The 15,995-nt window shown below is 40.8% G+C and overlaps 1 protein-coding gene and 1 long non-coding RNA gene across 2 annotated transcripts in view; one reads left to right on the top strand and one right to left on the bottom strand.

Moving 5' to 3' along the window:
* Nucleotides 1-15,995, top strand: part of LOC113593394 (uncharacterized) — an 88,361-nt gene that overhangs the window by 2,550 nt on the left and 69,816 nt on the right. Inside the window, exon 2 of the long non-coding RNA XR_003413545.2 lies at nucleotides 9,938-9,989. This is a non-coding gene — a long non-coding RNA (uncharacterized LOC113593394). The remainder of the gene's footprint in view (nucleotides 1-9,937; nucleotides 9,990-15,995) is intronic.
* On the bottom strand, nucleotides 2,826-15,847 carry CXCL17 (C-X-C motif chemokine ligand 17). Its single transcript, XM_053211425.1, has 4 exons — nucleotides 15,562-15,847; nucleotides 7,202-7,282; nucleotides 6,486-6,587; nucleotides 2,826-3,150 (listed from the first exon to the last, which is right to left on the bottom strand). The coding sequence occupies exons 1-4, from the start codon at nucleotides 15,638-15,640 to the stop codon at nucleotides 3,053-3,055; spliced, it is 360 nt and encodes a 119-aa protein (XP_053067400.1). The 5' UTR covers nucleotides 15,641-15,847; the 3' UTR covers nucleotides 2,826-3,052.

Below are 15,995 nucleotides of genomic sequence, written 5' to 3'. Positions count from 1 at the left end.
AGGAACAGGGGGAGGATGTGTGCCCAGTACTCTCCTACCAGAGGGGAGGGGCTTGCCCTCTTGTGTCATAAATAGGACCCCGCCCCACTTACCACTCAGTTAAAATGTTTTTTCTCTTAAGGCAAGTATCCCAACTTAGTCTTTTGTTTTAACTCAGATGACAGAAGCCAGATTCTGGATGAGTGCTTTTTTTTTTTTCCCTTACACTTCTGATGTTTCAGGAAAGGGTCATGGGGGAGACCCTCATGCTCTTGTAATAATCTTTTCCTCTTTCTTCATTCTTTAAAATGGCTGCCAGTTTAACATCCTATGTTACTGCTTTGATCAGTTCATTCCCATATTAAAAAAAAATGATGTCCTCCCATTTTTACAGCTTGAAGCCCTTTTCAGTGGCATTTGAGATCTTCCACACCATGTCTCTAGCTTTGAACTATGGCTATGCGTATATGTTTTCTGTACTAGACTGGAAACTCGCAAGGTAAAATGACCATTAATGCTGCTGCTGATGATAAGAATAATCATAAATATTAAAGGCATTCTGTGTGCTGGGAAACTGTGCAAAGGTTGTTTTTCTTGTTTTTTAATCTATATTATCTTTTGTAAGATCGTGTCTGATTTGTTGCCATACCTGCCTTTTTTAAATTTTTTATTTATTTTTTATTTTTTTAATTATTATTTTTTTTTGAAAAAATAAATAATTTTTTATTAATTTGACAATTTGGTTATTTTTCCCCAGTACTTCTTCTTTGGTTTCTCCTATGGATAGTAATAACTTATATACTTTATTTACCTGGAGAGGTCTATTGAAACTTTAAAGTCTTTTTTTTTTTTCAATATATGAAATTTATTGTCAAATTGGTTTCCATACAACACCCAGTGCTCATCCCAAAAGGTGACCTCCTCAATACCCATCACCCACCCTCCCCGCCCTCCCAGCCCCCATCAACCCTCAGTTTCTTCTCAGTTTTTAAGAGTCTCTTATGCTTTGGCTCTCTCCCACTCTAACCTCTTTTTTTTTTTTTTCTTCCCCTCCCCCATGGGTTTCTGTTAAGTTTCTCAGGATCCACATAAGAGTGAACACATATGGTATCTGTCTTTCTCTGTATGGCTTATTTCACTTAGCATCACACTCTCCAGTTCCATCCACGTTGCTACAGAGGGCCATATTTCATTCTTTCTCATTGCCACGTAGTACTCCATTGTGTATATAAACCACAATTTCTTTATCCATTCATCAGTTGATGGACATTTAGGCTCTTTCCATAATTTGGCTATTGTTGAGAGTGCTGCTATAAACATTGGGGTACAAGTGCCCCTATGCACCAGTACTCCTGTATCCCTTGGGTAAATTCCTAGCAGTGCTACCGCTGGGTCATAGGGTACGTCTATTTTTAATTTTCTGAGGAACCTCCACACTGTTTTCCAGAGCGGCTGCACCAGTTTGCATTCCCACCAACAGTGCAAGAGGGTTCCCGTTTCTCCACATCCTCTCCAGCATCTATAGTCTCCTGATCTGCTCATTTTGGCCACTCTGACTGGCGTGAGGTGATATCTGAGTGTGGTTTTGATTTGTATTTCCCTGATGAGGAGCAATGTTGAGCATCTTTTCATGTTCCTGCTGGCCATCTGGATGTCTTCTTTAGAGAAGTGTCTATTCATGTTTTCTGCCCATTTCTTCACTGGATTATTTGTTTTTCGGGTGTGGAGTTTGGTGAGCTCTTTATAGATTTTGGATACTAGCCCTTTGTCCGATATGTCATTTGCAAATATCTTTTCCCATTCCATTGGTTGCCTTTTAGTTTTGTTGATTGTTTCCTTTGCTGTGCAGAAGATTTTTATCTTCATGAGGTCCCAATAGTTCATTTTTGCTTTTAATTCCCTTGCCTTTGGGGATGTGTCAAGTAAGAAATTGCTATGGCTGAGGTCAGAGAGGTCTTTTCCTGTTTTCTCCTCTAGGGTTTTGATGGTTTCCTGTCTCACATTCAGGTCCTTTATCCATTTTGAGTTTATTTTTGTGAATGGTGTGAGAAAGTGGTCTAGTTTCAGCCTTCTGCATGTTGCTGTCCAGTTCTCCCAGCACCATTTGTTAAAGAGACTGTCTTTTTTCCATTGGATATTCTTTCCTGCTTTGTCAAAGATTAGTTGGCCATACGTTTGTGGGTCTAGTTCTGGGGTTTCTATTCTATTCCATTGGTCTATGTGTCTGTTTTAGTGCCAATACCATGCTGTCTTGATGATTACAGCTTTGTAGTAGATCCTGCCTTTTTTTAAAGTGTTTATTTATATTTGAGAGAGAGCTAAAGAGCAAGCAGGGGAGGGGCAGAGAGGGAGGGAGACACAGAATCCCAAGCAGGCTCCACACTGTCAGCGCAGAGCCCGACGTGGGGCTTAAACTCACGAACTGTGAGATCATGACCTGAGCTGAAATCAAGAGTCGGACCCTTAGCTGACAGAGTCACCCAGGTGCCCTGCTATACCTGCTTTCTTGGCCCCACCTAGCTCTTACCCCAAAAAGGTTTGTTGAATGAATGAAAGAATAAAAAGTTGGGCAGTGGAGAGGAAGAGAGTAAGACTGGTGGTGGGGAGAAGTGTGTGTAGAATCTGGGTAGAGTTTGCAGTAGACAGGCTAAAATGGGGGATTGAATGAGCTGCCAGACCCCATTTGAAAGAAATGATTTGACTTATTGCATTTAAAAATATTTATTGGCTTCTGTTTGCTACTTGCCTGGTTATGTTTAGGGTCATTTGGGACCAGCTAAGAAACTGAGGTTTCCAGGTTTCTTTCAGGTAATTAAGGTTAAGCCCAGGGAATGGGTGTGCGTTGGGCGGGGGTGGGGGGGGGGGTGGGGGTGGGGGTGGGATCGGTAGGGCACAGGAAAAGACTAAGAAGAGAAGAGGGCACTAGAGAGAACAGTAATCTTGGAGAAAATGCTTTGTGAAAACACGAGTGGGGACAAGGAGGCGGAGCTGCAAGTGGGAGAGCATCGTCTAGGTGCACTCACTGCCTTCCGGACTGAGACAGTTGCATTGGGAGAGTGGGCCTTCAGGGCTCCTATAAAGGCAGAGCAAAGCTTTCCAGCTGACATCGTGTGAGAAATTGCTGGCAGGCTCTGGAGTGCTTGTTTGGTTTCCTGTGGTGCCTTTGGTGCCCTAGGGTTAAAATAAAGACTAATGTTAAAAACATTTAAAAAATTTAATTATTTTCTCAAAAGAATTTTTAATATTTGTTTAGTTTTGAGAGAGAGAGAGAGACAGAGCATGAGTGGGGAAGGGACAGAGAGAGAGGGAGACACAGAGTCTGAATCAGGCTCCAGGTTCTGAGTTGTCAGCACAGAGCCTGATGTGGGGCTTGAACTCACGAACTGTGAGATCATGACCTGAGCCTAAGCTGAATGCTTAACTGACTGAGCCACCCAAGCGCCCCTTAAAAATTTAATTTTTATGAAAGATTTTAAAATGATATAAAAGTGATACTAATCCAATGGAAAACATTAAAATTAAAAAAAATTAAAATTGAAAATAAAAAATATATATCCTTCACTCCCCATTCCCCAGAGCTAACTATTGTTAATAGTTGGCTATATAGCCTTCCATATCTTTTTGTATGTAAACATAGTAGTTTACTTTAAAAAACAAAAAGGAGGGGTGCCTGGGTGGCTCAGTAGGTTAAGCTCCTTGTCTGGCTCTGTGCTGACCATGCCGAGACTACTTGGGATTCTCTGTTTCTCTCTCTCATGCATGTGCGGGCTCTCTCTCAAAAATAAATAAAACATTAAAAACAAAACAAAAACCAAACAAATGAGAAAAACCCAAAAATGAGATTAGGCTATACATATTGCTTTGCTCTGCACCTTTAACAAATCATATGTTATTGCAAAATGTTATATATACACATCAATACAAATCCATAAAAACTTACATGTGCAGTTTATTGTTTAAAATTTCTTTGATTTTTCTTTTTTTTTAATTTTTATTTATTTTGAGAGAGAGAAATAGAGAGCAAGTATGGGAGGGGCAGAGAGAGTGGGAGACAGAATCCCAAGAAGGCTCCATGCTCTTAGTGTAAGCCTGACATGGGGCTCGAACCCATGAATGGTGAGATCATGACCTGAGCCCAAGTCAAGAATCAGACGCTTAACCAACTGAGCTACCCAGGTGCCCCATATGTGCAGTTGAATTAATAGTTCTAAAGCAGATATCCATGAAACTGCTATCTAGGCCTAAGAAATAGAGTAGAAATAGAATATTGCCAGCAATACCCCTCCTTTTCTGATATCTATCCTCCTTTTCCCCTTCACAGAGGTAATCCTGACTTTTATAGTAAACACTTACTTTCTTTTTTGTTTTACTGCCTAATTATGTATTCCTAAATAATTCTGTTTAATTTTGCCTATTTTTTTAAACATTTTTAAAAAATTTATTTTTGGGAGACAGAGAGAGACAGAGTGTGAGCAGGGGAGGGGCAGAGAGAGAGGGAGACACAGAATCTGAAGCAGGCTCCAGGCTCTGAGCTGTCAGCACAGAGCCTGACGCGGGGCTTGAACCCACGAATCGTGAGATCATGACCTGAGTTGAAGTCTTGTGTCTTTTTAAAAAATTTTTCACTCAATGTTGCATTTGTAAGATTCATTTACATTGTTATGTGTTCATTTTCACTGATATATGATATTTGAATATACCACCATTTATTTGTTGGTCAGTTTCTTTTTTTTTTTTAAATAGGCTTCACACCCAGTGTGACGCCCAACGCGGGATTGAACTCAAAACCTTGAGATCAAGACCTGAGCTCAGATCAAGAGTCGGAAGCTTAACCAACTGAGCCACCCAGACGCCCCCATTGGTTAGTTTTTGGTTTGGGGTAGTTATGAGCAATGCTACTATGAAATTCTTGTACATATATCCTGGTGTATATAAGAATACATTCCTTTTGGGGCGCCTGGGTGGCTCAGTCAGTTAAGTATCTGACTTCGGCTCAGGTCATGATCTCACAGTTTGTGGGTTCGAGCCCCACATCGGGCTCTGTGCTGACAGCTCAGAGCCTGGAGCCTGTTGGATTCTGTGTCTCATTCTCTCTCTGCCCCTCCCCCACTTGTGCTCTCTTTCTGTGTCTCAAAAATAAATAAATGTAAAAAAAATTGAAAAAAAAAAGAGTACATTCCTTTTGAGCATATACCTAGGAGTGGAATTTCTTGGTCAAAGAACTTAAACTTTAGTAGATAACTGCCAGCACTTTTTCAAAGTGATTTATCAATTAATCATTCCCATTAGCAGGATATGAGAATTTCTCTGTCCTACTCTTTTCCAATACTTGGTATTGTAGGACTTTAAAATTTTTGCCAATCTGATGATGTATAGTGACATCTGTTTGGTTTTAATTTGCATTTTTCCAATTACCAGATTTCCCTGTCTCTGAAATGCCTATTCAAATATTTTGCCCATTTTTCTGTAGTGTTGCCTGACTTCCTTTCCTTGGTCTGTCAGAATTCTTTATATATTCTGCATATTAATCCCTTTGTCAGTTTTATATGCTGCAGATATTGTCTACTTTTAGATTGTCATTTCATTCTTTTGATGACCAGAATTTCTTAATTTCAGTGAAATCAGATTTATTGATCCTTTCTTTTATGGCTTATCCTTTCATACCCCAAGATCATGAATATATTCTCTCATATTCCCTTGTAAATTTGCTACTGAAATTTATATCTTTAATGTACTTAAAACTTATTTTCGTGAAGCATGTGAAGTAGGGAATATCTCTTTTTCACTTTATATATATTGTGGTTATCTTTCTGATCAACACATAACAATTTAACTCATTATTTTTGACAACTGCTGAATTGCCCAGTTTTCTTTTGATGAATATTTTTTATTTCCATCAGTTTGTCAATACAAATACTGCTCTAATTAATATTGTGTGTATATCTTTGAGTATCCATGCTAGTATTCTATGCTGGAGATTTCTTGAAGTGAGATTACTGGGTTAAAAGGTACACACATTTCAATTTTTGGTAGATACTACCAAGTTGTATTTGACTTTTACCTGCAGTGATAAGGATGCTGATTTCTCTCATTCTTAATAATATCATAATATTAATCAGTTTAATTCGCTAATTTACTTTTAATATGACATTTAAAAACTGCTCAAGGGAGGAATCAAGTTCTGTTTGACACTGACACTGGTGTCATCTTCAGAGATCAGTGATCAATGGCCAGGTCTCCAATAGCCCCATCTCCTTCCACTTTGATAGGCAGTGGGCTTCCAAAATGTAAGAATTTGTTTGAAACTTTCTAGTGTTAGGAAAATTGTATCCTGCTTTCCTTCCTCTTCCTATTTCCCCACGAGTTGACATTGAGTAGAAAGGACTGAGAGGTGTGATTATCTTGGTCTTCATTTCACTTCTCTTGTCTGTTCTCAACCCCTGCTTCGGCTCTAGTTGATTCCACAGTGACCCTCGTTTAAGGAAGGTCATTCTTTTGAAACTTACTGGTTTTCTTCACACTGCCCTTGAAATGGTCACAGGGACACTGCTTCTTTGGCAGCCCGGGCACTGTCATGAGTTTTCTTTTAGGAGCTCTCAGGAACCAGTCTGAAATAACAGGGTTGCTGCTTAGACGGGAAGATTAATGTGTTTCAGAGTAGGGAGTAGGGCAGGGCTTTACTTGCCATCTTTCTTGCCTTCCAGTTTATCACACTGCAGTGGGGGCAGGGAAAAGAGTCAACACAGAACAGTAGAGATACCCATTTACGTGAACACCAGGATTTCTGACTTGTTTTGCCTGACCTGTATTGGCAAGAATTTGATGGCAGGTTTGGAGGAGGCATGAGGATATCATTAAGGAGACCAAAAAGTGAAGAAAAGATCTAGGTGTCTGCCTTGGCCAAGCATTTTGCCTAATTTCAGTCTTATTTATGAATATAACAAGGTTGAAAACAAGATCCAGGAAATTTTTGGAAGGCAGCCCTGGGTTCTTGGGGAAAAGCGTAAGGGGGAGGTGGCAGCCAGAGATTCAGCCAGCTCCCCCTGAACCTTGGGGTTCAGCTCTTGCCTGAGACTCAAGAAGACAAGAGTTGGTGCTGCATGAGGTGGGCTGGTGGAGAGGGCAGTGGGTGAAGTCATCCTAGAAGATATCTGCATTGGCGTCAGGGGGACTCAGGGGAGAGCTGGATTGTGACCTGTGTACTGCTATTGTTGATACTGACCTTTGCACTCACATTCTTGGCTGCCTTCTTGGAGCCACCTCCTAGGAGCCTGGCGTTGGTCCCGATGGCCTCTGGCGACCCCTGGTGGAAGGAAACTGGTCACTTCCAGGCACTGGAAAGGGAAGGGACCAACAGAAATGCTCCCCCAGCATTGTGCTACCTAGTGGAGTTTTTCCCTTCCTTTTTAGTCAGGGATCCTAGGGTACTTCGAGAGATGACTATTTTAAATGGATAAGGAAATGAGGTTTAAAATCTGGAAAGCGGGGCGCCTGGGTGGCTTGGTCGGTTAAGCGTCCGACTTCGGCTCAGGTCATGATCTCACCGTCCATGAGTTCTAGCCCCGCGTTGGGCTCTGTGCTGACAGCTCAGAGCCTGGAGCCTGTTTCAGATTCTGTGTCTCCGTCGCTCTCTGCCCCTCCCCTGTTCATGCTCTGTCTCTCTCTGTCTCAAAAATAAATAAACGTTAAAAAAAATTAAAAAAAAATAAAATAAAATCTGGAAAGCTTAGCTGGAGGTAGGTGGAAAAAGAATGGCTTCTGGATGGAAAAAAGGACAAAAGGTGGGCGTTTAATTAAGACCTGACAATATACTCCCCACCCCAACATGCATTAAAATTCTCATGACTTAAGGAATGAGAACAAAGAGCAGATTATTATATAAACTAGTTGGGATCTTCACCTGACCTTTAAGTTCCCTGTATTTGAATCCATAATCCCAGTTCAGCTATAAGAGGATGGTATTTACCTTTGTGCCTCTGGAACAAATCCATTACTCTTTTGGCCTCTAGTCAAGTTTGTCTTATCACCTGATGCTGTCTTACTCCAGTTTTGTGATACTTAAAATACTTTTATGACTATCAAGGATGGTGGATTGTAGACTTGAGATTCTGGAGCTAGAACTGGGCCCGGATGATGCTTGTCTGTACAGTAGTTTCTGATATTTCCTATAAGAATTAATTATGCCTTCACATGGTTCCCCGTTGTATCTGAATGCAGCTCTCTTAATGCACAGTTATACAATATAGTTTGTTGTTTGAAATCTGTTGTGGACTGAATCGTGTCCACACACCCCCACCCAATTCATGTTGAAACCCTAACTCCTGGTACATACCTCAGTATGACTGTATTTGAAGATAGGGTCTTTAGAGATGATTGAGTTAAAATGAGGTCATTAGGATGGGTCATAATTCAGTCCGACTGGAGTCCTTACAAGAAGAAGAGATTTGGGCAAAGAGACACCAGAGATATATGTGCACAGAGGAAAGATCATGTGAGGGTATAGCAAGAGGGTGGCCATCTGTGAGCAAGAAAAAAGGCCTCAAAAGAAACTAAACTTGTTGACATCTTGATCTTGGACTTCTGGTCTCCAGAACTGTGAGGAAATAAATTTCTGTTGTTTAAGCCACCCATTCTGTGCCATTTTGTTATGGTTGCCCTAGCAAACTAAAAATCTTTCTCTGACACCAGACTCTGAACCAGTGGCTCAGTAGTCATTCAGCTACATACAGCTGACAGATGGTAGGCACTTGGTAAATGTTTGTTAATGAGCGAATGAACAAGTTGTCTAGAGAGGGCCCTCAGAGATCATCTGGTTCAATCCAGGTCTCTTTCCCAGACTTGTGCCCTTTCTGCCACACAGATGGAAGGTGTTGCATCATTTCCCCAAGTGCTAGTTTTCAAATGTTCTCATGTTCTGTTTTGAGTGCTGTTAAAATAATTTAAACAAGCAAACATAGCCCCTGCCATCTAAACTTTTCTAGTATTTTACTCTCATGTGACCTTTACTTGTAGTTGCAGAGGAAAGCCACAGAATATTAGAGTCAGAATGAATTTTGGAGATTATTTAGTTGGATCCCTTTATTGAGAAGTTTTTCTACCCTAAATGTAATATACCTATTTTAGAGATGATTTGGAAGGTACAAATAAAGAAATCTTTACTTTTATCATCTGGGTGTATTTTGGTGTGTTTCCTACATATGATTTTCTTTATACAGTGATAACCATAGTATGTGAACACGTTTTTTTTTGTTTTTTGTTTTTTTTTTGGTTCATCTTATAAGCATGTTGCTATGTCATCTCCATAATGGACGTTTTTATTCACTTTTTTAAAAAGTAGTCTCTACACCCAACGTGGGGCTCGAACTCGTGACCCCGAGATCAGGAGTCACATGCTCCACTGAGTGAGCCATCCAGGCACCCCCATAACAGACATTAAAAAAATTTTTTTTAATGTTTGTTTATTTTTGAGAGAGAGAGAGAGAGAGAGAGAGACAGAGTGTGAGCAGGGGAGGAACAGAGAGAGGGAGACACAGAATCCGAAGCAGGTTCCAGGCTCCCAGCTGTCACCACAGAGCCCAATGCGGGGCTCGAACCCATGAACTGTGAGATCATGACCTGAGCCAAAGTCGGATGCTTAACTAACTGAGCCACCCAGGGGCCCCCATAACAGACATTTTTAATGACTGCATAACATTCCCAACTAGTGTGTGTGCTCCACATTATTTAACTGTTTGTCCATTGCTGAATATTCAGATTGTTTATTTTTGGATATTGATAAATTCTTCCTGTTTGTTATGGTTTTCCAAATGTTAGATTATTGTCTTGGGCAAGATTTCCCAAAGTGGAATTACTGGGTCAAGAGTTAAGAACAGTTTTGTGTTGCCTGATATTATTACTAAGTTGCTTTTAAAAGGGCTTCATGAATTAACTAAATCACTGTCTGCCTTTTTTTTTTCAGATGAGAAAACTGAGGTCCAGAGAGAACAAATGGAATGCCCAAGTTCACAAAGGTAATGGGGGATACATCTGAAGCTAAAACCCAGGTCCAAGTTTCTTAGTCTGTTGTTCTTTCTGCAGCCTTTAGAATCCTAATTCCACGGTGTGACTTAAAATGAAGCTGCATGTTACTATAGTATTATGTCTCCCAAACCTCAGACATTTCTGGATCACCTTTATAATTTTTGCTGTAGCTTGTACCACGTCTACTATTATTTGCCTCATACTTTTTCTTTAAGTACATTTAATTTACAAAACAGCTTCATCCTATGCAGTATTATCTGTGAGGTTATGGGTTTGGTACATATGTAGATTTTTTTCTAACATGCATTAACATAAACGTGTAACTATTAAAGTAAAAGCTAATTTATTCCCTACCTAAAATCAATTTTGGGAAATACTGATATAGCTGAATAAGCATCAATTTTACATGATCTGGGATCAACAACTTTCTCTGTCACTTAGCTTCTTTGATCTTTGGTTCTCTGGCTTGTAAAATGAGGATCATAGTGTCCATCTTGCAGAGTTAGGAATAAATGAGCTACTAGTGGTGCCCGATGCCCAGTGCCCAAGTAGGTGTTCAGTATATGACGATTATTGTGGTGGTTATTATTGTGGACTTCTATCACTCAGTCCCAAAGAGAGTGTCTATGCTAGAATGTTAGGTTTGTTGTTTTCTGGTGACCTGTATGTGAAAAGAAGTTACTTATTACACTTGTTAGGACTTGTGGTAGATCTGTCATTATTTTGACTTCCCAGTTCCACTACATATTAGCTTTATTATTTTGGATAAATTGCATAACTCCTGTGTCCCATTTACCTAATTTGTAAAACGGGATTAATAATAGTCCATTTGTGTGTGTATGCGTGCATCTGTTTCCTAGCTTTGTCCACTAGAGGGCCTAGAAGCACTCGCACCTAGTAGCCATGGGCAATACTTTAGTGCTCATGGTTTGTGAGGACTGTTCTCCAATGAAAGGAACCAGGGCTCCTTGGAGAAATGGCTGATTCCAAGGCGGGCCAGGGAAGTACAAGATAAGCCTGGAACATCTTGTGGTATCAGAAAGTCCAGAACTGCTAAAAAATGATATGTCAAAAAGACACAGAAGCCTGCTTGAAGGAGGTCTCAATGGTCAATTTTGAGACAATATGAACAACACAATAAATAATGGTAGCAATGGGTTATAATCCATAAATGTCCATGAGTCTTTACTCATATAAATAAATAATTCAAGGGGTGCCTGGGTGGCTCAGTCAGTTAAGCCTCTGACTTGGCTCATGTCATGATCTCATGGTTAGTGAGTTCGAGCCTTGCATTGGGCTCTCAGCTGTCAGCACAGACCCACTTTGGATCCTCTGTCTCCCTCTGTCTCGCCCCTCCCCCACTGTCTCTCAAAAATGTATAAACATTAAAAAATAAATTAAAAATTCAATAAATAAATGGGAGAGAAGGAACAGCTTTTTTTTTTTTTTTTAAGTTTATTTATTTTGAGAGAGAGAGAGGGACAGAATCTCAAGCAGGGAGAGAATCTCACGGTACATGGGGATCGAGCCCCGAGCTGAGACCAAGAGTTGGACGCTCAACTGACTGAGCCACCCAGGTGCCTGGAGCAGCTTTTTCTTATAGAATTCCAGTTAATAAATGTGGAAGGAATGATGGAAATAGGAAGTCATCATTTGGCTAATACCATACTAACACTTGTTGAAGGTGGGTGGGAATCCTCAATGGATTTTAAAAATTAATGGGCAAAAGTATGATGAGAAGAAACAGGCTATTTGCATAGTCTTAAAGTATCTCTCCACAAGATACTTATTAATTACAGTGGGAAAACCAGTAACTTTACACTAGAGAAACCTGGCAGACACCACCTTAACCAAGTGTTCAAAATTAACATCAGTAGTTGGGAATTCAGTATTACGGGCCGTCTGCTGTGATGCATGGAGAAGGCACACATTACTTTTGTGGTATTCTTGCCAGAAATGCATAATCTGAATTTAGTCAAGAAGAAACATCAAGCAAACCCAACTTGAGGGACTTTCTACAAAATAACTGACCAGTACTCTAAAACTGTCAAAATCATGAAAGACAAGGAAGGCTGAGAAACTACTGTAGTTTGGGGGGAAATCAAAGGAGATGTGATAACTTTATTTAGTGTAGCATCCTGGATTGGACCAAAAAGAGACATTAATGGGATGATTAGCAAAATCTAAATATTAGTACATTAGTTAATAGTATTATATCAATGCCTATTTCCTGGTTTTGATCATCATATTATGGTGTTGTAAGATGTTATTTGAAAAAAACTGGATGAAGCATATATTGGAACTCTGATTATTTTTATCTATTTTTTTAAGTCTGAAAAATGAAACATTAATTAAAAAATATATTAGATTTCTGTGAGGACACAATGAGGCAATGTGTGTGAAGTGTTTAAATATTACCTGCCACATAGGATTGCTTAATACATTTTGGCTATTATTGTAGGTAATTTTATAGTTAATAATGATATTATGAGTAATTAATCTATTATTATAAGTGATTTGTTTCCTAACATTTTCATATATTCTTATCTGTTCTCCTCCCTTTCTGTGAAAAACACACTGTACATGTATGTGGTTATTTTGAGATAAAGTAAGATCAGATTTTATTTTGAGAATTTTTTTGGCAGGGGAAGGTGGGGGGGGGGTGTCATTTCTTCTAGCCAGACTTGGGTGCTGCAAAACTCCTTGGCAGGGTTACACGAATTTGAGCCGGATGTGTCTGTAATAGCGCCACCTGGTGGCACAGAAAGCTTTCCCAAATTCATTGCCATTGTGCTTTAGGAGCTACTGTAGGAATTTTACTCAGTCCATTTATTGAATCCTTGCTAGGTACACATTACAGATAATATTCACAACAATGATATATTCTAAGTAGCATTTTACTCCTTTTAAGATGATAAAACAGGCTCCAGAAAGCGAAGCAGCTTGTCTAGGGTTCAAAATAAGTGGTGGAGCCAGGATTCAGATCTAGGTTCTCTGGGCTTCAAGGCTGAGTTTACAGGTCCAGGTAAGTCTGAACACGTAGCCAGGTTTGAGAACTATTGCTATAGAGCAACTATTGCTGAGAGCAGCACTCTCAGCTGGGGAGTGGTTTTCCCCTCCAGGGGACAATCGGCAATGTCTGGAGTTAACTCTGGCTGTCTTAATTGGGGACAGAGGTGAAGAGGCTGCTATTGTCATATAGTTGGTAGAGACCACACAGATGCTACCCGAACATCTTACAATGCACAGAATACGTTCTACACCCTACAACACAAAATAACACCCTGCCCTAAAGCGCTGTCCAGCCCCAAATGTCAACAGAGCTGCTATCAAATCCAGGTGTAGAGTCTTTAAAGGCAACACTTTGAACTTAGAAACCTGAGCATTTTATTCTTTTTTTGTTTTTATTTTATGTTTTATTTATTTAAGTAATCTCTATATGCAACGCGGGGTTTAAGCTCATGACCTTGAGATCAAGAGTTGCATGCTCCTCTGACCGAGACAGCTAGGTGCCCCATGAGCATTTTATTCTTTCACTTAGCAAATATTTACTAAATATTATGCTGGATAGTGTGACGGATATGGAGACAATATACCAGATTGTGCCACCAAGGAGGTTACAGTCTAGAAGGGCGGGGGTGAAGGTAGGAAAGGCACAGCAACACCTTCAGTATAAGACGGTATGTGGCAAGTGCAAAGAGAGAGTCAAGTTTAGGCCAGGCACATTCACAGGACAGAGGGCTCACATCTGGTCTTGAGAGGAATCAGGGAGGCCGTGAGGAGGAGGTGGATTCTGAGCTAAGAGTATGAACAAAGTCAAACTAGTAGGAAGGCATAAGAGCTGTTCAGGGAACAGCCAACAGTCTAGTTTAGGTGGAGCCTAGAGCACTTGTTAGTGAGTGGAGGGGTGGATTGGGAAAGGCAGGTTGTGGTTAGAGCTTTGAATCAAGGCTGAGGACTCTAACCTTGGTGTCTGTTGCAATGATGGAAAAGCCTTCCCTTCCAGACTGGTGGTCTAGGCCCTGATGCTATGGGCCCAGCACCTTCCAGAGAGCTCTCTCTACAAGGGAGGGAAAGTTTGAAATTGGGGTGGACTGAGGTAAACTTCTTATTTTAAGGACCAAGTTGATGATAAGTATGCAGCAAAGTTATCTTTCTCAAAGTAGCCTTTGGGGAGATGGTTCTCTCGAGTAGAAACATATATGGGATGAGCTTTCTTCTGCACAGTTGTTCTGCTAAGGGCTAGGCACTTGAGATGTAGTGAAAGCTGGAGCCTATTTGGAACCCTTAACCTAAGACCTGCTTCCCAAGAGATGAGCTTAGTATGGCTAAAACTTCCAATGTGAATGCTGTCTGGTAATATGATTTTTCTAGTTTATTACTTTATCATTAAATAGCGTTAAAAATTGTTGGTGGCATATCTGGTGCACTATAAAAGAATGTAAGCAAGGACTTCTCTCTTCCTCAAATGTACAGTTGCCTTCAACACCTTTACTCCACCATCACCAAGACTGGCTCTTCTGGAAAGGGATTAGAGGGAGAAGGCAAGGGAGCAAATCTTTTAAATTTTTTAAATGTTTATTTTTTGAGAGAGAGAGAGACAGAGACAGAGCATGAGCAGGGGAGGGGCAGAGAGAGAGGGAGACACAGAATCGAAAGCAGGCTCCAGGCTCTGAGCTGTCAGCACAGAGACTGACGCGGGGCTCTAACTCACAAGCTGCGAGATCATGACCTGAGCTGAAGTCAGATGCCCAACCGAGTCACTCAGACACCCCTCTTTTAATTTTTTTATGTTTATTTTTTAATTTTTTATTAAAAAAGTTTTTTTAATGTTTATTTTTGACAGAGAGAGAGAGAGACAGAACATGAGAGGGGGAGGGGGAGACAGAGAGGAGACACAGAATCCAAAGCAGGCTCCAGGCTCTGAGCTGTCAGCACAGAGCCCATTGCGGGGCTTGAACTCATGAGCCGTGAGATCATGACCTGAGCTAAAGTCAGATGCTTAACTGACTGAGCCATCCAGGTGTCCCAGGGAGCAAATCTTTATTGAGCCAACATGTATATATTTTGCTAGCTACAGTTCAGACATTTTGATACTCACTCTCTCATTTCACTATCACAACACTCTTTGGATGTAAGTATAGTTTTCTCCTGTTTGTAGATGAGGAGGCTAACTTGCCCCAAATCCCTATGGCTGGAAGGGGCTACATTTAAAAAAAATTTTTTTTAATGTTTATTTATTTTTGAGAGACAGAGAGAGGGAGAGAGTGTGAGCAGAGGAGGGGCAGATAGAGAGGGAGACACAGAATCCAAAGCAGGCTCCAGGCTCCGAGCTATTAGCACAGAGCCCGATGTGGGGCTCGAACTCACGAACCGTGAGATCATGACCTGAGCCAAAGTCGGGTGCTTAACTGACTGAGCCACCCAGGTGCCCCTGGAAGGGGCTACATTTTAATTCATGTTTTGTTTTGGTTTTTTGGCCACATTTTCTTCTCTATTTTGCCACATTCCCCCACCCCCCACCCCCCCCGTTTCCCCTTTATAGAAAATTAATCTTATTACCTGGATTTCGGCTGCTAGAGACCATAGGCATCAGCATTAGTGGCAGCAACAGAAGGAGGGAAGAGATTAGAATTCTCATTGCGATTGTTGGTGCTGCTGTAAGGTCGCCTGAAGAAAGTGTGGAAGGTTCCCAGTTGGAGGCTCCCGGACTTCTTAGGATGGCGGTCTGGGCTTTAATCCCTGGCCAGTGTTCCCATTAGAGGGTGAGAACACCTAAGTGACGCTGACCTTGTTAGGTAACAGGTTTACAGGAATCTGGGAGGAAAAACTGGGCAAACAAAAGAAATGAAGCATTCTTAAGAACACAAGAAGGTGACTGATAACTTGGCCACAATACTGGTTCCCTTCCCTCCTCCTTCCCGCCTCCCTGCCCCCTAGAATGTTATGATTTCTTCCCCGGGTCTTTTTGTTCTTTGAATTTCCTTATATCTTTC

This window comes from Acinonyx jubatus, chromosome E2 (assembly GCF_027475565.1).
Source record: "Acinonyx jubatus isolate Ajub_Pintada_27869175 chromosome E2, VMU_Ajub_asm_v1.0, whole genome shotgun sequence".
NCBI lineage: Eukaryota > Metazoa > Chordata > Mammalia > Carnivora > Felidae > Acinonyx > Acinonyx jubatus.
Note: the sequence above shows the minus strand (reverse complement) of the source record. Positions and strands in the feature narration are given on the sequence as shown.

What these genes read in the sequence shown, in the direction of transcription:
- CXCL17 (XM_053211425.1), bottom strand. Translation starts at nt 15,640, where the DNA reads ATGAGAATTCTAATCTCTTCCCTCCTTCTGTTGCTGCCACTAATGCTG. An exon ending in CTCTAGCAGCCGAAATCCAG is followed by an intron (nt 7,283 to 15,561) that starts GTAATAAGATTA and finishes TCCTTCCACCAG; the next exon opens with GGGTCGCCAGAGGCCATCGG. An exon ending in CCAAGAATGTGAGTGCAAAG is followed by an intron (nt 6,588 to 7,201) that starts GTCAGTATCAAC and finishes CTGTTATTTCAG; the next exon opens with ACTGGTTCCTGAGAGCTCCT.